Source organism: Canis aureus, chromosome 28 (genome assembly GCF_053574225.1).
Source record: "Canis aureus isolate CA01 chromosome 28, VMU_Caureus_v.1.0, whole genome shotgun sequence".
NCBI lineage: Eukaryota > Metazoa > Chordata > Mammalia > Carnivora > Canidae > Canis > Canis aureus.
The window spans coordinates 2,604,211-2,630,267 of NC_135638.1; the positions used below are offsets into that span (position 1 = coordinate 2,604,211).

A 26,057-nucleotide genomic window follows, 5' to 3' on the forward strand; every position below is an offset into this window, starting at 1 on the left:
AATCAAGATGTGTGTGTCCTCCCCAATGTGTTCTCCTTTTTCAAGATTGTTTTTGTTATGTGGGGCCACTTGAAATTCCATTTGCATTTGAGAATCAGATTTTCCATTTGTAAAAAAACAACAACAAAAAAAAGGCCAATGTCTTTCCATTTATTTGCCTTTTAATTTTTTTTAAAGCAATATTTTATAGTTTTCAGTGTGCAAAGCTTTCACCACCTTGGTTAAATTTATTCTTTAAGTAGTTTATTCTTTTGGATGCTATTATAACTGTATGTAGTTTTTTTTTTTTTTTAAGAGAGAGAGAGTGCACATAAGTAGGGGTGGGGTATGGGGGTCAGAGAGAGAGCAAGAATCTTTTTTTTTTTTTTTTTTGAGAGCAAGAATCTTAAGCAGACTCTACCCCCAGTGTAGACCCCAGACACGGGGCTCAATCTCATGACCCTGAGATCATGACCTGAGCTGAAATCAAGAGTCAGATGCGAACTGACTGAGCCACCCAGGTGCCCCATGCTACTGTATATAGGTTTTTGAGAGCCGTAACAAGGGAGTCACATTCAAAGCAGATGAAACCATGTAAGTCCTAGGGGACAATATTGAGAAATACCTCTGTATTAAGGGAGCCGTATCTAGGTGGGAATGTCTGAATCTTCAAATGCTACAATAGGAACAAGGTGAGAATAGTGAGCAAGAAGTGAATCTGGGGCTCTATACACTATGTGAGGTGATAGACAATCAGGGATTCTAGGCTCTCCTTGAAGTCTGGTTAATACTTTATTTCTTCTACACGTCTGACTGTCCTCTCAATTATAGCTCATGATCTCAGTGAGACAATAGAAAGCCATCAACAAGGAACTTCCTCAACTCCACATATTAAATCATTACTCCCATCTGCATGTGTACCCATGGATCCTTCTTGCCCCTGGTCACCAGGGAGCAGGCATTCTTTTTTAGCAAAGGTCACTTTCTATTTGGCTACCACGTACCTGCCCCCCACCCACTCAATATTTTGCTACCTCAGATACCCCCTCATTCTCTTATATCATCAGTTTCTCTCTCCATTGCTTGATTTCCACCAGTCTGCATGTTCTATTTCCCATCTTAAAAACACTTTTTCCTGATCCCAGTTCCCCCTACCACAACCACCTCATTTCTCTGTTCTATCTATGCAACAAAAGTTCTTTATTCAAGTTTCTTTACTCTTCATCTTTCAAAATATGTGCACACAGGGATAGATTACCACTATTTCTATACTTTAGTCATCAAGCTCCCCTCCCTGGAGGCAACAACAGTTTCTTACATAATTCTTTCAGAGATAATCTAAAAATTGAAATATGCATATAGTATATATGTTCAACATAAAACAAAGGGTGGCCCCTAATGTAAACTATGGACTTCAGCTAATAATAATGTATCAATACTGGTTCATCAATTGTCATGAATGTACTACGGTAAAGCAAGATACTAACAATTAGGGAATCTTTCAATAGGAGGGAAAGGGAATATATGAGAAATCCAGTATTAGCTGTTTAATTTCCCGTAAAACTAAAACAACCCTAAGTCTCTAAAACAACCTATAGTCTATTAATGGGGGCACCTGGGTGGCTCAGTCCTCCATCAAGCTTCTGATTCTTGATTTTGTTTCAGGTCATAATCTCAGGGTTGCAGGACTGAGCCCCATGTTGGACTCAGTGCTTGATATGGAACCTGCTTTAGATTCTCTCTCGCTCTCCTCCTGCCGCTTCCCACTGTCTAAAAAAAATAAGTAAATCTTAAAAAAAAAAAAAGGAAAAAAGAAAATAGAAGAATGGTGGGAATAATAAATATGAAAGCAAAAACCAGTCCTTTGAAAAAGCAAATTGTGGGCACCTGGGTGGCTCAGTGGTTGAGTTTCTGCCTTTGGCTCAGGTTGTGATCCCGGAGGGGGGGGGGGGTGTCCTGGAATTGAGTCCCATATCGCCTCCCTGCAGGAAGCCTGCTTCTCTTTCTGCCTGTGTCTCTATCTGTGTCTCTCATGAATAAATAAATAAAATCATAAAAAAAAAGCAAATAGTAAAAGATGAACTGTTAGCTAACGGAGGAAACTGGCTAAGGAAGGGTATGGATGGAGATTTGCTTTAAGAAATAGAAAAATAGTCTACGGCCATACCACCCTGAACGTGCCCGATCTTGTCTGATCTCAGAAGCTAAGCAGGGTTGGGCCTGATTAGTACTTGGGATGGGAGACCGCCTGGGAATACGGGGTGCTGCAGGCTTTAAAAAAAGAAAGAAAGAAATAGAAAAATAATTATTAAATATTTCAGGCATACCAGAAGGCACAAACAATAATGTGAGGCATGCCTGTGAAACCATCACCAACCTAAAGAATGAAACATAAACGAAGAATTTAAGCTCCTATGAGCTTCTTGATTTCATCTTTGTCCAGTTTCCCACTATCTTTAAATTTTAGTGTTTATCATTCCAATGCATTTTATAATTTTGTAATTTATATACATTCCCCCAAGTTATATTATTGTGCATGTTTTGAACTATATAAATGCTATTTTACACTACGTATTCTTCAACCTGTTTGCTTTTCCGTGTTTATCCATAATTTGAGATTACCCATATTAGTGGATACGGAACTAGCTCATCCTTTTCTTCCTACGTTATTACATTGCATGCATATACCACGATTTCCTTATTACTCCTTAACGCCAATAAACAGATTTTTTGCAATATCCAGTTTTATCATGAACATTCTTTTATGTGTAGGTATTTCTTTGGGCACATATGCGAGAATTAGCGTAGAAGCGGGGTAGGCACATGTCATTTTACGAATAATTCCTAACTGCTCTCCCAAGCGCTTGTACCAGTTTTTTTTTTTTTTAAGACGTTATTTATTTATTCACTAGAGACGCAGAGAGAGAGGCAGAGACACAGGCAGGGGGAGGAGCAGGCTCCCTGTGGGGAGCCCCAGGGACTCGATCCTGGTCGTGGCCTGAGCCCCTGGCGGAGGCTCCACACTGAGCCCGGGGGCATCCCCGTGCCCCTTGCGCTGCAAACGCTTCCAGCTGCTCCACTGCTCAACACGAGGCCAACTCTTCACTCTCTGCTTCTATGTTCGTGGCATTTCACGTTATACGATTCCAATTTTATTTCCACTAGTTCTCACGATAAGCCCGTGGGTGGGTTAGGCATCATTATTCACATTTGCAGATGAGAAAAAGAAAAAAAAAAAACTCTCCTCTTTGAGATAACAGGTTTTCTCTTTCTTAAAAAAAAACCTTAGTCTTCAGCCTCGCTCAGTGAACCTCCCCGCCCCACCCGCCCGTGTGTCCGGCGTGGGCGGCTTCCCCTCTTCCCCCTCCTCCCCCCCTCCCCTCTCTTTCCTGTCCTCCCTCTTCCCCCCTCCCCCTCTCCTCTCCATCCTCCCCTCTTCTCCCCATCCCTCCCCTTCTCTCCATCCTCCTCTCTCTTCCTCCCTCCCCCTGTTCTCCCCCTCCCTCCTCTTTCCCCTTATCTTCCCCCCTCCTCCCCTCTCCCTCCCTCCCCTTCTCCCCCTCCTCCCTCCCCTCTCTTCCCCTCCTCTCTTCTCTTCTCCATCCTCCCCTCTTCTCCCCATCCCTCCCCTCCTTCCCCCTCCCTCCTCTTCCCCCCGTCTTCCCTCTCCTCCCCTCTCCCTCCCTTCTTCTCCCCATCCTCCCTCCCCTCTCCCCCCTCCTCCCCTTCTCCCTTCTCTTCTCCCTTCTCCCCTCTTCCTCCTGTCCACCCTCTCTTCCCCCCTCCCCCTCCTCCCCTCTTTCCCCATTTCCCCCCTCCGCTCGTCCCTCATCTTCGCCCCTCCTCCCCTCTCCCTCCTCCATCCTCCTCTCTTCTCCCCCATCCCTCCTGTCCTCCCCTCTCCCCCCTCCTCCTCCACCCCTCTTTCCCCCATATCTTCCCCCTCCCTCCCCTTCTCCCCCTCCTCCCTCCCTTCTCTTCTCCATCCTCCCCTCTTCTCCCCACCCCTCCTGTCCTCCCCTCTCTTCCCCCTCCTCCCCTGCCCCTCACCTTCACCCCTCCTCCCTCCCCCCTCCTCCCTCCCCCCTCCTCCCGTCTCTTCTCCGTCCTCCCCTCCCTCCTCCCCCCTCCCCGCAGCCCGCGGGGCACTCGGCCCGCCCCCCAGGCCGTCGCGGGCCGGCAACGCGCTAGAAGGCCAGGCTGTGGAGGCCGTGGGCCGCCGGCGACGCCGTAGCCCGTAGCCCGCCCTCCCCCCGCCCCGCCCCGCCCCTCCCCTCCCCGAGCTCCCGGGCGCCCCCGGCCGCGCGGCAGAAGGCGGGGGCGGGGCTCGCCGCGGCGACGCACTTCCGGGCAGGCCGAGGCTCGCGGCGCCGGCGCGCTGGGCACCGGAAGTGCTGCGGGCTCCGCGTCTCGCGAGCCGCCGTCGCCGCGGCTGGAGCGCTGCCCCGGAAGTCCTCCCCCTGGGCCCCCGCCCGCCGCGAACATGGCGGTGGACTCGGCGATGGAGCTGCTATTTTTAGACACTTTTAAACACCCGAGCGCTGAGGTAAGGCTCCCGGACTTGACTCCGACGCCGCTTCTCGCCGCGGGGACCCTCAGGGGGCCGTGGGGCGCGCCGCGACTCCTCGCCCCGCCGGCTGCCGCTCGGGCTCCCCACAGACGCGGCGCCCTCCCCGCCCCCCGCCCGCCTGGGTGTGGGCACCACGTCTGAGGCCGGGCGGCGGGAGCCCCCCCGTTGCGCGGGGTCGGGGCGCGGTGGCCGCTCAGCCCGCCTGGCCCCTTTGTGGGAGCGCCGTGGGCCGCGGCAGCCCGGCGGGGGCTCGGACGGCTTGGGGCTTGACAGCGCCGGGGGCGGAGCCGGGGGCGCCCCCCTCAGCGGTGCACTCGGGGCTGCGCCGCCCGCCCGCCTCACCTCACCTCAGCACTGGGCTCAAGAAGAGTCCGCTCGCTCGGACGGACGCCCGTGGCGTGGGGAGCGCTCGCCGAGGAGGGGCCGGAGCGGAGCGGAGCGTGGCCGCGGCTGAGGCGCGGCGGCGGCGGTGTCGCGCGGCGGTCGTCCCGGAGGGGCCGACCCCGCGACCTCTGCGCGGCACGGAGCGGCCTGTCAGCGGCCCCCGAGGGCCGGCGGGAGCGCTCACGGAGCCCGCGGCGGGACCACGGGGACCCGGGGCGCACGCGGCTCCTCCGACGTGGGCCCGGAGCGACCCTTCGGCCCTGGTCGGAGACAGTGCGGCTGCGGCCGTAACGCTGTGTGTGGCGAAATAAAAAGTTGACTGACTTTGGTTCTTCCGACCGTTTCCCGTGTAAAAATCGAGACCCCCGCACGTCTTGCAAACGGTGAAATTGTTGGTCGCTTTATTTTATGATTTTATGTATTTATTCCTGAGGGAGAGAGAGAGACACACACACACACACCCAGGCAGAGGGAGAAGCAGGCTCCACGCAGGGAGCCCGACGCAGGACTCGATCCCAGGACCCCGGGGTCACGCCCTGGGCCCGAGGCAGGCGCTCCCTGCGGAGCCCCCTCACCGGGCGCGCCCTGGTCTCTTCATTTTGTCCCCTGGTCTTGGTCCACGGCCGTCCTCTGCGGCCGCACGCCAGCGGGGCTCCCGAAACCCCCTGGAGTTAGCAGTTGGATCAGAACAAACCCGTCATGTGTACAGGCAGAACCATTAAAAGTGAAAGAAGCATATGAGAAGTCAGCGGCTTTCTAGTTTCGGGAAATCAGTGTTGGTTCACTCCTGCGTGTACGGGTCGAGCGTGGCTCCGCTGGTTCTTAGACAAACAGCGAGGACCAGGAGACGGCCGGTTCTGGCAGTGATTGAGGGAGGCTCGGTAGAGCTCACGGTTGAACCGAGTCCTGAGGGAAGGCCGAGGGCTTGTGGGGGATGTGGAATGTCGAGCTGTTTGTTCCCACGGAGTTATAACTAAGTGTTGGAGGTTGGGGCCACAAAATTAGGGTCCGGGTTAGAATGTGGTCAGTGCATATAGAAGCAGTGGGAAGCCCTTGGAGTTTATCACCTCTCTCTCTCTCTCTTTTTTTTAAGATTTTATGTATTTATTCACGAGAGTCACAGAGAGAGGCAGCGACACAGGCAGAGGGAGAAGCAGGCTCCACGCAGGGAGCCCAGTGTGGGACTCATCCCAGGTCTCCAGGATCAGGCCCCGGGCCCGGTGGCGCTAAACCACGGAGCCACCCAGGCTGCTGTCTCTTTTTTTTTTTTTTATTTTTTATTTATTATTTTTATTTTTTAAAGATTTTGTTATTCACAGAGAGAGGCAGAGACACAGGCAGAGGGAGAAGCAAGCTCCATACAAGAAGCCTGACGTCTTCCATCCTGGGTCTCCAGGATCACACCCGGCTGCAGGTGGTGCTAATACGCTGCGTCACCAGGGCTGCCCTCCTCTCTTTTTTTAAAAAAGTAAGCTCCACACCCAGTGTGGGGCTCGAACTCCTGACTCCGAGTTCAAGAGTTGCACGTTCCACCTGCTAAGCCAGCCAGGTGCCTCAGGGTTTATAATCTTTGTGTGTCTGACATTAGGACCCCAGTCAATATTTATTTAGCTCCTTTAGGTGCTACCAACAAAGGCTATGTAATTTCAGTGGAGGGAGAGATGACTCTTCATTTGAGAATATCAGGAAAGACATCATCAAAGTAGTTGTCATGTGAAGTTGGATCTTTGGTGGAAGAGGAAATGTCCCACAATTGTGTATAAGAAAGCAGGGCATTGTCCTGGAGTAGCCAGTCCTCTGTGGAGTATTCCAAAAGTCCTAGAGTGAAGTGGCAGCTGATGGGCAGTTTGAAGCCACATCATGGAGTTCCCTGAATGCTCAGCAAAGGAAATGGACTTTATTTTGTAGGAAATAGTTTCTGAGCAAGCAAATTAAATGACTAGTAAAATACATTAAGTCAATTAATTGATCAGTAATGCCTAAAATGGTTCAGAAAAATTACAGGTGGCAAATCGAGAAGAAAAAGTGAGATGTAATGGAAGTTCCAGGTTAGTGGGTAGGCAGTTATCATTGCCAGCATTTATTGAATGCTTATTTTGTGCAAGGTGTAGTGCAGTATATTGAAATACACTATCTTTAATCCTTTCAAGAATTCTGAAAGATTTTTATCCCCAATTTATAGATGAGACTGAGTGTGAGAGGTTACGTGACTTTCCTAAAGTGACATAGCTGGATGAAGGAAGGCATACAGACATATTTCCTGGCTCTAAGGCAGTGCCATTCTCAGTGGGACTAAGTAGGAAGGGATAGGTACGAGATGAATTTTGGTTATAGATTTAACAGTGTGGTAACTGATTGTGTGAGGAAGAAAGAATAGTCAAAAATGGTGGAGTGCTAGTTTTGGAGACTAGAGAACTGATGGGGCCATTGATAGTAATGGAGAAGTCTAGAGTTGGGTTTGATGGGAACAAGGTATTTTAGTTTTTGGTGTGTTTAGTGGTTCACCAGAGAGATTTGCTCAGTAGGAAGTTGGGAATCTCTTTTACCAATTGTTTTTGTTTTTGTTTTTAATTTTTTTAAATTTATTTATGATAGTCACACATAACTAGTCACACATAAGAGAGAGAGAGGCGCAGAGACACAGCCAGAGGGAGAAGCAGGCTCTATGCACCGGGAGCCCGATGTGGGATTCGATCCCGGGTCTCCAGGATCGCGCCCTGGGCCAAAGGCAGGCGCCAAACCGCTGCGCCACCCAGGGATCCCTACCAATTGTTTTTGAAGGTTAGGTAGAGCTTTATGAGGGAGAGTACAAAAAAGAAAACAAACAGAAACTCCCAAAATCCATTGCCCTTGCTTTCAAAGGAGTTTGTAATCTGGTGAAGAAGATATTTATTCAAATTTCCCAGGAGGAACACTGAAAGAGGTTTTAGTAGTGCTAAATGAATTACAAATTGTGTTTGTGGTTTTATATAACCTTTTTTTTTTTAAAAAAAATAACTTATTTTAGTAAATTTTAATTCCATCATAGAAAAATAAGAAAGTACAGAAAAGCAAAGGCTTTCATAGTCTTATCTTTCTTAATCCGAGCTATAATAGCTTTTTAATTTTTTTCCAAATCCTCTTATAGATATATATGCTTAAATGTATGTACCCATCACTCACATTGAGGTACTATACTGTAATACTGTTTCATGGTTTCTTTTCTCACCTAACAGTTTGTCTTGTATCTTTGTAGATCAAGAATTATGCCTATGTAACATTTTAAAAGTATACTTCATTTTAAAACATTATCTTTTTAGTTTGACTAAACACATGTATGAGGTACATATTCAAAAGGTACAAAAAGATATATAGTAGAAAGTATGCCTTTTTTTTAGTATGTCTTATCTTATACTTGTCTTCTAGCTATCCTGTTTCTTTCCCTAGATATTCTATATAATACCATTTTTAATGACTGCATAATATTTAAGTGGTAGTGCTGTTATTTATATAATCTCATACATTTGGTTTTCTAACTTTTTACAGTGATGTGTCATTTTTGAAGTCTGTAAATTGTAGGTATAAAAGTTATTTTATGCATCTTTCTTTTTTTAGTTTTATTTTTTTAAGTAGGCTCTATGCCCAGCATGGAGCCCAGTGTGGGGCTTGAACTCATGACCCTGAGATCAAGACCTGAGCTGAGATCAAGAGTCAGACACTTAACTGACTGAGCCACCCAGGCACCCCAATGCATCTTTAATTACTTATTACTTGCTAGAGTGGAATTGCTGGGTTAAATGATAGTTTTACAGGAATGATTGATTCTAGAAAATCCTGCTTCATTTTGTTTTATTTATTTTTTTAGAGAGAGAGAGCAGGGTGGGAGGGGGGAGAGAGGGGTAAAGAGAAATTTATTTATTTATTTATTTATTTATTTATTTATTTATTTAGAACATGAAATGAGCATGAAGCATGAAGTGAGCATGAAGGAGAGGGAGAGAGAGAATCCCAAGCAGGTTCCATGCTCAGTGCAGATGCTGACATGGGGCCAGATCTCATGACCCTGAGATCATCACTTGAGCTGATATCAAGAGTCAGGCACTTAACACACTGAGCCACCCAGGTTTCCCAGTCTTACTTTTAGAGTTTCTTTAAGAAACCAATTTAGAACTTCTCTGAATAGAAGTAATAATGGAAGTGGTAGGAATAGATGAGATAGCCTTAGCTAGCTAGCTCCTTAAGGAGAGGGTAAAAAGAGAAGAAAAATATTTTCAGGGATAGAAGAGTAAGGATGGGGGGACTGTTTTACTGTGACTTCGAAACACATAGGAACTCTTTCCGAAGGTGACTGGTTCAGAGTCCTGGAAGTTGACCATTTTCTTCTTCACCTTCTTGTTAGCTTCACAGTCATAAGTTTTCCATGATTTCCCATTACCAACCTGTGTTCCTAGATTTATGTACTCCTCTAGACACTCTGGATATCTTTTTTTTTTTTTTTTTTTAAGATTTTATTTATTTGAGAGACAGAGCATGAGCAGGGGGAAGGACAGAGGGAGAGGGAGGGGAGAAGCAGACTCCCTGCTGAGCTGGGAGCCTGATGTGGGGCTTCACATTGGGCTTGAACCCAAGACCCTGAAATTATGACCTGAGCCAAAGTCAGATGCTTAACCAACTGAACCACTCAGGCACCCCTGTATTCTTTGAGATATCTTAAGCCCCTACTTCATTGTAATATTTTTACTCTCTGAAAACATAATTCAATCAGCCTTTATTAAGCACTTTAAAAGTCTTTCATTCATTAAATGAATATGCTAGGCACTATGAATATAACAGTAAACTGAGACTTGGTTTTTGTCTTCTTGAAATACCGTTGTAATGGGAGAGAGAAAAGAAGCAGTTACAGTTTAGTTTGATATGAGATTTTTGATTCAGAAGGAGAGGCACCCATTTAGACTTGCTGTGGCACAGCTTTCAAGAGAAAGTAGACATCTAAAAGGAGATGGGAGAGAGGACTGTGGGAGTAGAGATAAAACCATGAGTAAGGGCATGAGGGTGAGAAAGAGCATGGTATGTTGGGTCTATAAACTTATAGTGATAAGAAAAGACTGTACTTGTTTCTTAGACAAGGAAGTTGGCCTGGGGACATTAAGGAACGGGGGAGTGATACACTGACCTTGTAGAAGGATCACACTGCAGTAGGAGGAGGGGGGCAAGAAAGAAGCACAAAACCAGTTAAGATCCTATTGCTGTAATCCAGATAATGTGAATAATGTCTAGAACTAGAGAAGTGACAGCAATAATGGAGAGAAATACACAGATTTTTAAAGATTTTTATTTTTTAAGGATATTTTAATTTAATTTAGTTTTTATTTATTTGAGAGAGAGCAGAGTTGGGGAGTAGGGGCAGAGGGAGATGAAGAAGCAGGCTCCCCAGTGAGCAGGGAGCCCAATGTGGGGCTCGATTTCAGGCCCCTGGGATCATGACCTGAGCCAAAGGCGGATGCTTAATCCACTGAGCCACCCAGGCACCCTGAGAAACACACAGATTTGAGAGCTGTTTAGAGGTTTAATAATAGGACTTGATGTTTTTAAATGAATGGTTTAGGTGAGAAAATGAGAAAGAAGCAAAGGATGGTAATGGTTTCTGTCTTGGCCATTGTGTGGATGATGTTGCTATCACTGATACAGAAGATTTCAGTTTTGGACTTGTTGAGTTTTTGCTACCAGAGGGACATCTAGTGGAGATGTCTGTTTGGCAGTCGGTGATAGTGGTCTGGGGCTTGGGAGGGAGGTCCTAAATGGTGATTTAGATTTGGAATTGACTTATGACGATGGATGAAAATTGTATTTCTTGTAATTTTATTGATTGTGTTTAGTTTCTGTGCCCCACTTCCCTTTCTCTCCTATTTTGCCCTCTAGTCACGGTGAACTATGCTTACAGTTTCTTGAACCTTCCAAGTTCTTGTTTGTATTCCCTTATGTGCATGCTTCTCCCTTTGCTTGGAAAGTTGTTCTTTCTCCTCCTTTTCCACTGGTTCTTGTTTTCCTTAAAGACTTACTTAGCTCAGGTGCTACTTCTTTTGAAAAATGTTTCCTGACTCTCCTCTTCTCCTTGCTACAAGTTTTTGCCCACAATCTGATAAGTACCCCCTTTGACTTTCAACAGTATCCTGTGTGAGTCTGTATCATAGCAATATATGTCAATATATTGTCAAGAGACAATAGATGGTCTCTTCCTTAATGGCTGAGAATTATGTCTTGGTGTCTTTGGGACCTGGCATTCCTTGGAAGATAATAGATACCTCAAAATGTTTAGAAATAAATAGTGAATAAAAGGGGCAGCAACTTCTACAGAAATTCTTCTATTTACAAACAAAATAGATTTTGAAAGGCTGTTCATAAAACCTTTAAGTTCATTTATTTTAGGTCCACAGTGATTATACCCTAACTATTGATACCATTAATTAATCAGTATAGGGCAGGGTAGAGGAGGATGCAATTAATGAACTTTGTTCTAAGTTTCTTTGTACATATTTTTTTTTTCTTTGTACATATTAATGAGAATTTATAACATGTAAACAAAGGAGCTTCTGTATAGTACACTTTATAAGTAGAGAAGTTTCTTATAGGGGCACCTCGGTGGCTTAGTCAGTTAAGCTTTCAGTTCTTGGTTTCAGCTCAGGTCATCATTGCTCTGCACTTAGCACAGAGTCTGCCTGAGATTCCTCCTCTCTTGCTAACGCATACACTCTCTCTCAAATAAATAAATAAAGTCTTAAAAAAAATTCCTTACAGGAAGGAAACAAAGCACCAAAGTTTGAGACAAAAATGCTAATTTATTTTATGTAAATCTGTAGTATTTGTGGAATATCAACGGTGTATTCGTAATAATTAGGATACAAGTTCAAGTGTCACAAAAGTCAAAATAACAGTAGATTTGGTAAAATAGGATTTTCTCTCAATCTGGGTGTTAAATATTCTAAGGCTAATATGACAGTTCCACCAGGTCAGAGACCCATATTCCTTCTATACTGTTCCTCTGCCATCCTTAGGGTATTGCCTGCGTTGTCCAAGATAGCTTACCCATACCATTGGTGTTCTAGAAAGGCAGCAGAATTTTGGAACAAGAAGTAGGAGTTTCTGAAGTCTGGACCTTCCCGCAAGGACATGATCCAGATTTGCCTGCCACATTTCCATTTCCATCCCATCCGTCAGAATTTAGTGATCAGATGTCCACAGTGGCTTCCCAGGAGTCTGGGAAATCCAGTCTTTCATTCACTTGTGCCCAGCTCAGGCTTAATTAGCAGAAGAAGAAAATGGGTTTTGAAAGATAGCTAGCAGTCAGCTTCACTTTGCACTTATCTTGTTTGTTTTATATCTTTGAGAGGTTTTAAATGCATTTGAATAGTAAACATTATAAGATTTCTATGCCTATATATTTAATCATGATCTCTGAGTTTTAAAATGCAAAATTGGGAAGTCATCCTCTCTCACATTTTAGGAAAGACTAACTTAAATAATCTTTTGTCTGTTGATATGCATGATATTTTGTGTAACTTTAAGAGACTCAGGATTCAGTCTTTTTAGATACAAATAACACGAACCATTCTTCTCATGAATTTTGATCACTAAATAATCATGGTTAGCTGAACTGCTAGAAAGAGTTGATTTAAGTCCAAAAACTATGAAAAATTCTTTTTAAATTATTGATCACAAAAGCCACCTTTGTCTGATAGTGTGTCAAATAATGCATAGAAATAAATGTATGCTGAATATAATTTATGCTGTCCATTTCTTTATTGTGGTAAACAGTTTGTAGATTCTTTTTTGAATTTCAGGGATCAACTATTAAGTATTTGGTCTCTTGATATTAGTTAGTATGTAAGTTTAAATTAAGCAAATTAAAGGACAGATTTGCAGTGTCTTATCTATAATTCAGAAATTCAAAATTGTAGAAAAATCTGCCCTGAATTCATTTGGTCCTGCAGTCTGATTGAACTGACATGGTACTCATAATCTTTATTTAGTGTGAATGTTTATACATGTAGTTGCAGAAATACTGTTTTGATTACAAGGTACTGCCCCCAGAAGCAGGAGGTGTTGAGTAATACTCAGTATTTTTATCATATTACCTTTCTGAAAACCTAGTAAGTCAGGATTATAAAAGACATCTTTCACAGTAAGGGATTGTGGGGTCTATACTGGCCTCAGAACATCAGCAAAGAGGCAGATACGTTGCAGAAAATGTTATTATACACATGGAGAGATTTAACTAGGTACATTTAATCATAAGCTATTTTCAAAACATGATTTCTACAGTATTATAAATAATATAATGCAGGTTTAATGATAGGGAGTTTAAGATTAAGAAATTAACTGAAGACAAAATAAATCTTGAATAGACAGAGTGTTTTACTTACAGTGTGTCCTTCTCCTTCCCTTTTTTTTAAAAGCAAAGTTCTCACATAGATGTAGTTCGTTTTCCCTGTGTGGTTTATATCAATGAAGTCCGAGTCATACCCCCAGGAGTAAGAGCTCATAGCAGCCTGCCAGATAATAGAGCATACGGGTAAGTCACTTTCTTTTTAAAAGTGTTTGTGAATAAGATTGTCCTAGACATATTCTTAAATGCAAAAATTTAAGGTAATATTTTGGAAGTAAAAAAAATCCCAAAAAACCCTAAAACTCTATTCATTGATAGTTATATTACATCATACTATAATTGATTATAGATCTTTTTTTATAATCCATGTATCATTATATATTTGAAAAGAACAATTATTTGATCTAAGTGCTAGATGAAATTTTATTTATTTTTTAATTGGCGAAATGTGTTTATATTTTCTAAAATATTCTAGGGTGGCACAATCTCGTAGATAAAGGGTGTTTTTTAGATGAAGTATTTTTAACTCATTTTTTTCCTTGAAAATAAATAAGAGTTTGAATATTTGGAAATATGTCTTTTATATCATATCAGTTTTCATGACTTAATGATTATCTTTGTAACCTGATACGTGTGGCTTTTTATAAATTTTAGTTTCACATTATCCTTTAGTTGTAATTAGCAAGTAGTTGTTTGATGCTTTCTCTTACGCTCTGTGGGAATAAACAAAATGTGAGACATGGTCCCTGATGTGGTATTATTGATAACTTTAACAACTGACCTAAAACAGAGGAATTTGATCTTTGTTGTAACATGAATAATCATTCTCATCTTATTTTAACTGCATGAATTGGAAATATAAGCCAAATTTGGGTTGTGGAAGCATGAATATATATGATACATTTATGTGAGTTTTTAGCTTATAGTCTCAATACCACATTTCATTTACGTTTATGTGAGTTTTTAGCTCATAGTCTCAATACCACATTTCATTATGTGCATGCTGTGATAACTTAATTACTTGTAAGAGTTAAACCAGGTACTTAGTAGTCAGTGTTATGGTACAGATTCAAAGTTAAGGGCTCTTTTCTTCTTAATTATAAAAAGTAGTTGGTTATTTGTAGAAATAGATTTAAAATCTTCAAAGGTTTTCAGGCCATTCAAAAGTAAAACAGATACAAAACAATAAGTATTAACGTTTATAATGAGAAATCATAATTAATTCCTATCTTTTTTCCATGTTTAAGGAAATTAAAACTTATATTTTCCTATAATTTCTTCCTATTTTTTCCTTTAAGAGGGATGTATGTAGAGTTTGAAAGACGGGAGAGTGATAGTGTATCTAACAGTTTTATGTAATTGTACTTCTTTTGGTCAAGGAAGGTCTTTTAGTTATCTGTTGCTACATAACAAATTAAAGCAAAATTAGTAGCCTAAAACAGTAAACATTTATTGCTTCACAGTATTTCTGAGAGTCAGTAAACCAGAAATGGCTTAGTTGGCTCAAGTTCTCTCATGATGTTATAGTCAAGATATAGGCCAGGGCTGCGGTCTCAGAAGATTTCACTGGGGGCTGGAGAATTTGCTTAGAAGTTCACTCACATGGCTGTTGTTAGGAGACTTCAATTCCTTTCAGAAGGTCCTCTCTATGGAGCTGCTCACACAACATGGAGAATAGCCTTATAACTTAGTATCAGAAATGACATACTGCCATTTTTACCATATTCTATTGATTACATATTCTGCTGGTACAACATGTGAGCGAACTACACAAAGGTGATGAGAATACCAGGAGCAAGGGGTCTTTGACGGCTGTGTTGGAGACTGGCTAGAACAGCTGGTAAAATGGACCTCTGCTATTGGCCTTAATTGGTAGGAGTATTGTTACATATTCCTTCCTCATTCTTTCTTCTGTTTCTTTCTTTCTTTTTTATTATTTTAAGATTTTATTTATTTAGTCATGAGAGACACACAGAGAGAGAGAGAGAGAGACAGACAGACAGACAGACACAGGCAGAGGGAGAAGCAGGCTCCATGCAGGGAGCCCGATGTGGGACTTGATCCCAGGACCCCAGGATCACACCCTGGGCCGAAGGCAGGTGCTAAACCACTGAGCCACCCAGGGGTCCCCTTTCTTCTGTTTCTTAGCTGGGGGTGAATGGCAGTTTATGTTTTAATAATTCCAAACATAGTATACATAGTACATAGTATGTTATAGAACAGTAAAAGGAAGTATTAATACAGTCATGCAAATATAATGTCAGGAAGTAATGTTAGAGATTAAGTGATATTTGTGCATCATACTTTAGTGTTTTTTTTTTTTATTTTTTTTTATTTATGAGAGTCACACAGAGAGAGAGAGAGAGGCAGAGACACAGGCAGAGGGAGAAGCAGGCTCCATGCACCGGGAGCCCGACGTGGGATTCGATCCCGGGTCTCCAGGATCGCGCCCTGGGCCAAAGGCAGGTGCTAAACCGCTGTGCCACCCAGGGATCCCACTTTAGTGTTTTTTTTTTCTCATTATAAAACTCAGAAATGTATAGGCAAAATTGAAATCCCTTTAATTCCTCTGTCCTGAGAAAATCCTTACATTTGATACATTGTGTTATTTAATGTATATGTGTTTGTATATTTTGTTATTTTTTGTAAGTGTCCTATCTCACATGAGGTTAGGTTTTAGAGTCAGCAAGTTTTAAGATGAAAGTCTAGTGCAAATTACCATTGATTTTTTTTTTTTTAAAGATTTTATTTATTCACTCATGAGAGACACACACAGAGAGAGAGAGAGAGGCAGAGACACAGGCAGAGGGAGAAACAGGCTCCATGCAGGGAGCCCCATGTGGGATTCGATCCCCGGTCTCCAGGATCGTGCCCTGGACTGAAGGTGGTGCTAAACCGTTGAGCCACCTGGGCTGCCCAACCACTGATTCTTTAAATTACTTTTCAGTGACTAGCACCTGAGTTTTTGGGGCCTCAGAAGTAAAGAATTTGCATTTGAGCCCTTTTTTCCTTTACTTGAGGTATTGAAGGCCCGGGTCTAGTTTGAAGAAGAATAGGAGGGAAAGACTAGATGAACATGCACATACATAGTTGAATTTGGGTAAAGTAAAGGTATGCTACTCTGACCCAACTATATACTGTTTTATGTATTTCTTTATCTTACTTAACATTAGGTCAGGACTACTTTCACATCATTAAATATTATTTGAAAATATGATTTCTAATGGTTGCATAATATAATGAATGACTATACAGTAGACCCCCCCCCCCCTTATCCACTGTTTCACTCTCTGAGTTTCGGTTACCTGCGGTCACCCGCAGTCCAGAAGCAGATGGTCCTCCTTCTGACAGATTGTCAGAAGCTAAGTAGTAGCCTGATGCTCAGTCACAATGCCTTTGTCACTTATCTTACTTCATCTCATCACATAGACATTTTATTATCTCCTTTCACAAGAAGAGTGAGTACCGTACAGTAAGATATTTTGAGAGACCACATTCATACAGGTTTTATTACTGTATGTTATAATTGTTCTGTTTTATTATTAGTTATTGTTAATCTCTTACTGTGCCTAATTATAAATTATAGGTATATATATGTTGATATATATATGTTGATATATATATATATATATATATATATATATGAGAAAAAACATAGTATATATAGGGTTCATTACTTTCCGTGGTTTCAGGCATCCATTGGGGTCCTGGAATGTGTACCCTGTGGATAAGGGGGTACTACTGTACTGTAATTTATTTGGCTAGTTTCTTGTGTGAGGATCATTAGGTGTTTTTTACTTCTCAAATTACAAGAGTATGATGAGCATCCTCTTGAAAAAAAATCTTGTTTGTATAATAGTGTTTCCATAGAAACACTTCCTAGAAAAACGTATTTCTGGATCAGATGGTGTGAACATTTTCTCATTCTTCTGAATATTATTGCCATCTTGCCTTTCAGAACGATTGTGCCTGTTGGTACTTCTATCATGCATGAGGGAACCTGTTTGGTATACTCTGGGCATTATACTTTTTACCATTTGGAGTTTTTGTAAATAAAATATGTGGTATTTAAAATCAAGGTTTTCAGTTAAGTCCAAGAAATTTTAGCCAAGGGTGAAATATATATCAAGTGGGATTTCATTCTAACACAAATTAAATAGGCCTTACTTTTAACTATATACATCTACAAAAGAATCAGAATATTTATGTAAATTGTTGCTATACAAATAGGAATTTAAGCTTTAAGTCACAATTTAAGGCACTGATGCTAAAATTATAATCTTGTATTAATGTGGATTAAGTTGAAATCAAATTGTAATTATATCACTTGAAGTTAGTTAACTCCTGGTTCTTTTCTGCTAATGGAAGGGAATAATCCTGCTATAAAGAATTATAAAATTAGATATCACAATTAAGTATCATTTGCCTTTATAGTATAACATTAAAAATTTTAAATATTTATGTGTGTTAAAATGGCCCAAGTACCAGGCTAATGATACTTGATTAAAGTTTCATTTTCAATAATACTCAAAGTGAATAGTTGTCTATTTGAGAATTGAATATGAATAAGATTATAGAAAATATTACAATTAACTGTATATTTTTACTTAAATCTTAAGATAATTCCAGAATTGCTTTTAAATTTGTACTTTGTCTTTTGTTTTAATTTAGGAACTGATTATTGCAAAGGCTGACGTTTCAACTTTGTTTCATTCACAGGGAGACCTCTCCGCACACATTTCAGTTAGACTTATTCTTTAACAATGTAAGCAAACCAAGTGCCCCAGTTTTCGATAGGTTGGGAAGGTATGTACCAACTAGGTAATTTCACCAGAAACTCAGGAGTTAGTAAGAAAACCTTTTTATTCTTTGGATAAAAGAAAAGGACATAACTGTTTGTAGACCCAAGAACTCAGGGGTTTATTTGGTCAATTGGCATTATTAAAGCAATGTTACACTCCCAGGAAGATGCTGAGTTTCTTTATAAAATAAGATTTTAAATGTACGAAACATTAGCCATCTTTTATTTGCTTTTTATTGGTCGTATACATTTCTTAAATATATCCGATTATTTGATAATAACCTTCCAATTTGGAAGAAACGGCTATTAAATTTCTTTTAAAAAACTGAGTAAACACATTGAGAGCTAAAAATTTGTGTCTTTTATATCACACTGCATAATTTAAAATTCCATAGTCATATTTTTATAAAATGAGAATTTTGTTAATGGAAACCCCCATTTTGGGTTATCTAATACATGCTTTGGTATCGTTAAACCTAGTTGTTTTTATATCTACAAAATAATTGACCATTAAATGAGTTTACTTAGAACTCGTAAAGTAAAAAATTTAAAGGTGGCTTAAAAATGGAAAAATTTCTATCCTTGCCATAAATAAGTTTTTTAGATTTCACTTGTTATTTAATTGATCCTTCACTCAGTTATTAACTTATATTAATAATGTAACTTTTTTTAAAAAATGAAGGGAACCTAGATGATCTGAAGCAGCTCATTTTTTTTAATATTATAGAATTTTATTTGGTTTTATTATACATATTTGGAAGGTTATAATGCAATGGTTTCTATTTTAGCTGTATATTGGAATAACCTGGGATGCTTTTTAAAAAAATACTGATACAAAAAAAAAAAAAAAAATACTGATACCTATGCTCATCCCAAACCAATTAAATCAAAATGTCTAAGGAGTTTGTTTTCTACTTTTAATTGATAACTTTTGGGGGGAATAAATTAAAACTACATTTTGTGGTTTATTAAACCAATAATCTAGCATTTGGTTTTATCAAAACTTATAAGTTTAGAAGAAAGACTTCTTCATGGACTGTGATGTTCAGTGTTTGAGCCTATATATTTATTCCTACTCTTTTGGCAGCCTGGAATATGATGAGAATACTTCTATCATCTTTAGACCCAACTCAAAGGTAATCACCTTGTTCATACTGTTTTTTTTTTTTTTTTTTTTCACTTTCATTGAAAGTTTTGATCCAACTAAACCAGTGATGCAGAATATCAGCCTATTTGGTTCTTGTGTTGTAGGATAACATCATTTCTTTTCTGATTCCTCTTGTGTCTAGAAGCTATTTTAAAATGGAGCAAGGACAGTGTAATGTTATTGTCTACCCATAAGCTTTTCCTTCCTCTAAATCTAATGTAAGTCAGGAAGAGGCCAGCATTTGTGCTTTTCCTTCTTTTCCTTTAGCAAGTGCAGAGGATGACAGGAAGGTTAATTGTTTTTTTTTTTTTTTTTAATTTTTATTTATTTTTGATAGTCACAGAGAGAGAGAGAGGCAGAGACACAGGCAGAGGGAGAAGCAGGCTCCATGCACCGGGAGCCTGATGTGGGATTCGATCCTGGGTCTCCAGGATCGCGCCCTGGGCCAAAGGCAGGCGCCAAACCGCTGCGCCACCCAGGGATCCCGGAAAGTTAATTGTTATTAGACACCACTGTGCCTTAGATTTCTTAACAAATACGTATTTTGTATTTCTTCCTTTCATATCAAAAGTATGTCCTTTTTTCTTGATCTATAAAATGCCATTCTGGAAGCATCTAGAAGAGCTGATTCCTGGGCAATCTGAAATGCAAAAATAACTGTGATCTAATATGGGACTACTCAGCTTGATTGTATTTTTAGTGGAGAAGTGTATATTTAATTTCTACATTCTGTTTAGACTAAAAATTACCTTCTCTGTTTCTTCATTTGTCTTCCGTTGGGGCTTCTGTTTAGAATCTGTTGATCCATGGGCATAGTCTTTTTGAGCCTTTCTTCTGGCCCCCAGTTTCCTTTTACTGGAGTTTGCTAGAGTTAGCAAGGAAAAAAATTCTTTCCTTCTTCCTTATCATACTTTCAGAAGGGGCCCAATTACTACTTATTACTTCATCTTTACTCAACATGGTAAAGTGGAAAGAACTCAGAAGTCAGTGGCTTTGGTTTCTAGTTCAGGTTCTACTGACACTCTTATTTTCTTACCTGTGGATGATATTCACTCTGGCTATCTCTCATAGATATTGTAAAAATATGGATGGCAATTACTGTAGATTAGTATTGAAAAACAAAAGAAAATATTGAGGGTTAATGGCATTGATAAAGTCTTTGATCATTTTAAGAGAAAGTTTCTTTGTGAAAACACTTTGTTTAATGCTTCTGGTTACCCTTAGCTTTTAAGTACAATGTGGATATATAAAATACACCTGCATGTATGAGTTGGGCATGTAAAAAGAATGCTGTACAATTTTATGGACTTTATAATTCTTCAGACAGGACCTAATTTGTGCTTTTGTGCCCTCCGTGACCTCCTTACCTATTGGAGTTTAATTTATTAGTTGGCAGTAACTCCCATGTAATTTTGTTCTCATTTCTATTCTCTTGATTGGGAATCTGGTTTTGCTTTTTGAACAGGGTTGACATCAGGTATCAGACAGGGGAGATGTAGTGTTGAGACAGGCTTAGGTATGGCAATTCTGGAGGGCCATATAAAAGCTATCTATGCTTCTGGGTAAATTTCCACCAAGTTGACCTTTTCACTTTAGTTTAACCACAGAGTAAGTTGATATCAGTTTACTTTTGGCATATTAAAACTTTAATTTGAAAGATATTTTCCCCCAACAAATTAGGTGAATACCGATGGTTTGGTGTTAAGAGGCTGGTATAATTGTCTGACACTGGCAATATACGGATCAGTGGATAGAGTGATAAGTCATGACAGAGACTCTCCACCTCCACCACCGCCACCTCCACCTCCTCCCCAACCACAGCCAAGTTTGAAAAGGAATCCAAAACATGGTGAGAATTTTAAATTTGTCTTTGTCAATAACGCTTATGTTCACTATAGTAGGAAAAGGTAATTCAAATAGCTCTTTCACCTTTTGAATCTTTTTAAAACTTGGGAAGATATCATCAGTCTCCCAGTTCTTTCCTATAAGTGTTTCTTTTTATGTTGACGTGGATACATTTTCTTTTTTTTTTTTTTTCCAAAGATTTTATTTATTTATTCATGAGAGATGTAGAGAGAGAGAGAGAGAGAGAGGCAGAGACATAGGCAGAGGGAGAAAGAAGCAGGCTCCCTGCAAGGAGCTTGACGAGGGACTCAATCCCATACCCTGGGATCACACCCTGAGCCAAAGGCAGATGCTCAACCGCTGAGCCACCCAGGCGTCCCTACATTTTATTTTCTTCCTCTAGTTTCCCTAGAATGCTTTTTGAATTGACATGAGGTTTTTAAATTTAAAATATGTAAATGTAATATAATCTAGTGGTTATTCATAGTTTAATATCAAAATTATTTCCAAAGGAATTGAGGAGTGGGCCCCTTTCATTTCTTTTCTTAAATCTTACTTGTTCAAAAAAAAAAAAAATCTTACTTGTTCAGTAAAGTTAATCTTTCAGTTCTCTTTTTCTTTTTAAAAGATTTATCTATTTATTTTATTTTATATTTTTAAAGATTTTATTTAGTCATGAGAGACACAGAGAGGAGAGAGGCAGAGACATAGGGAGAGGGAGAAGCAGGCTCCCTGCAGGACTCGATCCCAGGACCCCCAGGATCATGACTTGAGCCAAAGGCAGATGCTTAACCACTAAGCCACACAGGTGCCCCTATCCATTTATTTTAGAAAGAGTGAGAGTATGGGATGAGGGCAGGGGTGGGGGAGGTTTGGGGAGAGAGGCAGAGGGAGAGGCAGAGAGAGGGAATCCTGAGCGGACTCCTGCTGAGCACAGAGTTTAAAAACAGGAGGCTTGATATCACGACCCATGAGACCATTACCTGAGTGGAGACTAAGAGTTGGACACCAACCCACTGAACTACTCAGGCCCCCATCACTTTTCTTTTTCTTTTAATCTTTTGTTTTCTGTGATCATTTGTTTTTTTGTTTTTGTTTTTGTTTTTACCAGACTTTGAGCTCTTTGTGGACTGAGAGTCTGGTTTTTTTTTTTTACATTTGTGTTTTTAGTCTTATCAGATCTAGTCTTGTCACAGTGCCTAACATATATAGTGGCTACTCAGAATTTTTGTTAAATTTACTGTCTTGTATTAAAATTGACACATACGCTCATGTATTTTATGTCTGTGAATATATATGTATGTTTTTAGGTGTTTTTTTTTTTTAATAATTGTAGATCCATTGGAAGTTGCAAAGAAATGCATGAGGAAGTCTTGTGTACTCTTTCCCCAGGCTCCCCCACTATTAACATCTTTTACAACTGTAGAACAATATCAAAACAAAATTCTTTATAGAGCTTGTTCAGATTTCACCAGTCATAAACGTGTGTGTGCATGTGTGTGTTTATAGCTGTATATAGCTTTATATTATGTATAGCCTTTCATAACCACCACTACAATCAAGATACAAGATTACCTGGTGTTATTTTTCAATAGCTATACCCATCCCACACATCCCTAACTCTTGGCAGCCACTAATCTGTTCTCCATCTCTATGACTATATTATTTCATGAATGTTACATAAATGGAATCATGCAGTAGGTATTTTGAGTTTGGCTTTTTCCAGTCAGCATAATTTTCTTTGAAGTTCATCCACTTTGTTGTGTATGTTAATAGTTTATAGATTAATATGATTATATCATAGCTTACTTAACTGTTCAACCACTGAAAGACACTTTGGTAGTTTCTAGTTTTTGACTTTTACAAATAAGACTGTTAGGAATAGCTTTAAGTGTACATCTCCCTGAGGGAAATACGTCTTCATTTTTTTGTGATAATGCCCAAGGGTGTATTTTGGTGTGAGAGAAGTCAGAAATTCTAACTTTTGTAATATAAATTAATTAATAACATTTGTTAAATGTTAGGAAGGAAAAGTTTATCAGCATATTTTGAAGATGAAAAACTCAAATGATAACAGCATTTTTGTCATGTATTCATTTCACTTTAGTAATTTGAAAGTTCTTTTTCTGTCTCTACTAAAACTAGCTGATGGGGAGAAAGAAGATCAGTTTAATGGAAGCCCTCCAAGACCACAGCCAAGGGGACCAAGAACTCCTCCAGGACCACCTCCACCTGATGATGATGAAGATGATCCCATACCATTGCCAGGTATGAATAAAATCAGTCCATCCCCCCTCCCCCAATTAATGTTATAGTGCTTTTTGATTAAAGGAAAAAAATTAGATACAGGTAATGAGATTTTAATGAATGCCCCCCCCTTCCTGTGCAGTATGTCCTTGTGTTTTTCTGTTGGTAGGTGAACTTGTTTAAAAAAAATCAGTTCATTCATTTGAAGTGATAGCAAAATTGCTTTGAAAATAAAGTGCTGGGATCCCTGGGTGGCGTAGCGGTTTAGCACCTGCCTTTGGCCCAGGGCGCGACCCTGGAGACCCGGGATCGAATCCCACGTCAGGCTCCCGGTGCATGGAGCCTGCTTCTCCCTCTGCCTCTCTCTCTCTCTCTCTCTCTGTGACTATCATAAATAAATAAAAATTAAAAAAAAAAAAAAAGAAAATAAAGTGCTGTAGTGGTGTATACAGAAGAGTACCAGTTGAAAAATTAGCAGTATATATTGGAAGAGATGATAACTTGTGTACTTAATAGGTTAAAAGAAAAGGATTAGTTTGTGGTGTTAAACATAAAATACTGTACTTTGGGCAGCTTGGGTGGCTCAGCAGCGCCTTCAGCCCAGGGTGTGGTCCTGGAGACCCGGGATTGATTCCCACGTCAGGCTCCCTGCATGGAATGGAGCCTGCTTCTTCCTGTGTCTGTGCCTCTCTCTCTCTCTCTCTCTCTCTCTCTTTGTGTTTCTCAGGAATAAAGAAATAAAATCTTTTTTTTTTTTTTAAGATTTTATTTCTTTATTCCTGAGAGACACAGAGAGAGACAGAGACATAGGCAGAGGGAGAAGCAGGCTCCCTGCATGGAGCCTGATGTGGGACCTGATCCCAAGACCCGGGATCATGACCTGAGCCAAAGGCAGATGCTTTACCACTGAGCCACCCAGGTGCCCCTAAATAAAAATCTTTAAAAAAAAATAGTGTACTAAAAAAAAAAAAAAAAATAGTGTACTTTATTAATTCTCACTGTATAAACTTAGGCAATATATACTCTTAATATTTTTTTTTTTTTAAGATTTTTCATTTATCTCTTAGTGAACAAGAGCAAGCACAAGCAGCAGGAGGAACAGAGGTTGAGGGAGAAGCTGACACTCCACTGGGAAGGGAGTTTGGTGTGGGGCTTGATCCCAGGACCCTGGGATCATGATGTGAGCTAAAGGCAGATGCCCAACCAGCTGAGCCACCCCGGCACCCCTAGATTCTTAATATTTTTAAAAACAAGTAATTCTACCGTTTTTTAAAAAGGGTATTTATGAGCTCAGTCATCCAAAATGTCATTAAGTAGTTGCAGTATCCGGTCCTGCTAACTCCTGTTGCTTAAACCATTAAAATAATCTGTGTTTTAACTCAATTTTTCAGTGTCTGGTGATAAAGAAGAGGATGCTTCTCACAGAGAAGATTACTTTGAACCCATTTCTCCTGATCGGAATTCTGTTCCCCAGGAAGGGCAGTATTCTGATGAAGGAGAAGTAGAAGAGGAACAGCAAGAAGAAGGAGAAGATGATGAAGATGATGTGGACGTAGAGGAAGAGGAGGATGAGGATGAGGATGATCGCCATACAGTAGATAGTATCCCTGAGGAGGAAGAAGATGATGAAGAGGAAGAAGGTGAAGAGGATGAAGAAGGTGAAGGTGAGTTATATTTATTAGGACTTTTTTTTTTAAGATTTTATTTATTTATGTCTCTGTCTCATGAGAGACACAGAGAGGCAGAGACACAGGCGGAAGGGGAAGCAGGCTCCCTGTGGGAGCCTGATGCAGCGCTCAATCCCAGGACCCTGGGATCACGACCTGACTGAAGGCAGACGCTTAACTGACTGATCCACCTGGGTGCCTCTGGGATTCCGTTTTTTGTTTGCTTTATGTTTTACTTTATTTTCTCTCTATCAGCTAACTGTTGTTTCTCTGTTCACCCCACAGGTTTAATCTCTTTTTTACCAACTAGCCTAAACTATCTGGCTCTTATTTGCATTTTCATGGGAGAGAGATTGGTTGCTACAATATCAGTTGCCCCTTGGTACCGTCAGCTTTGGCCAGGGAAACAAGATCTTGTAGCAAATACCAGATGATTAAAGATTTGGTGGGCTGTTTTCAGAGTAAGGAGTGGTGTCGTAAGCTAGATGGAATTCCTGAAGATATCTGCCAGTTAGATATTTTAACAAAATGCTGCATTTTTAGAAATTCAGGGGAAAAAATCTCAATTATACAGGGTTGTATGACAACATGATGGAGACTTTTGATTAGGCTTTATTTTTCCTTTGAAAGCAACAAGAGATCTCAAGACTCTTATTAATTTGTTTTTAAAAATATTTCTTAATTTGCAATTAAGAAATAGCATGTAATGTTAAAGCATTTATGTAAAATGACAGATAAACTGCCTTATTTTTTCTAAAATAGCGAGAGTGAGGATGATTCTACATGAGAGTAAGGGTCATTTTGGTATCATAGGGCCCCTTTTACAGAATACAAATAATTAGGTTATTGAGTGATACTTTTTAGCTTCCCCTATTCCCAGATTAGCAAATAATACTTTTTATATTTATTGTATTTGGCAAGTAGTAGTTAGATTTCAGGCAGGCTGTTTTCTTAATCTTTTTTGTAGAGAAGGAGAGAGAGAGAGGCTGGTCAATTTGATTTTTAATAGAAGATATCTGGCTTATCCCAGAGTCAGGTCTTTGGAGGCCCTTACC

At 40.4% G+C, this 26,057-nt stretch overlaps 1 protein-coding gene and 1 pseudogene across 2 annotated transcripts in view; both read left to right on the plus strand.

The window, feature by feature from the left end:
- Positions 1 to 2,132: 2,132 nt before the first annotated feature.
- LOC144300680 (5S ribosomal RNA) lies at positions 2,133 to 2,252 on the plus strand (annotated as a pseudogene).
- A 2,115-nt stretch (positions 2,253 to 4,367) lies between these two features.
- The window catches only part of VIRMA (vir like m6A methyltransferase associated), a 58,990-nt gene continuing 37,300 nt past the window's right edge, over positions 4,368 to 26,057 (plus strand). For both annotated transcript variants that reach the window (XM_077876230.1, XM_077876231.1), the window contains exons 1-7: positions 4,368 to 4,525; positions 13,366 to 13,481; positions 18,015 to 18,101; positions 19,184 to 19,232; positions 20,924 to 21,092; positions 23,234 to 23,356; positions 24,727 to 24,999. In XM_077876230.1, the coding sequence (XP_077732356.1) occupies positions 4,463 to 4,525; positions 13,366 to 13,481; positions 18,015 to 18,101; positions 19,184 to 19,232; positions 20,924 to 21,092; positions 23,234 to 23,356; positions 24,727 to 24,999 (880 nt within the window). In that variant the 5' untranslated portion in view covers positions 4,368 to 4,462. The remainder of the gene's footprint in view (positions 4,526 to 13,365; positions 13,482 to 18,014; positions 18,102 to 19,183; positions 19,233 to 20,923; positions 21,093 to 23,233; positions 23,357 to 24,726; positions 25,000 to 26,057) is intronic.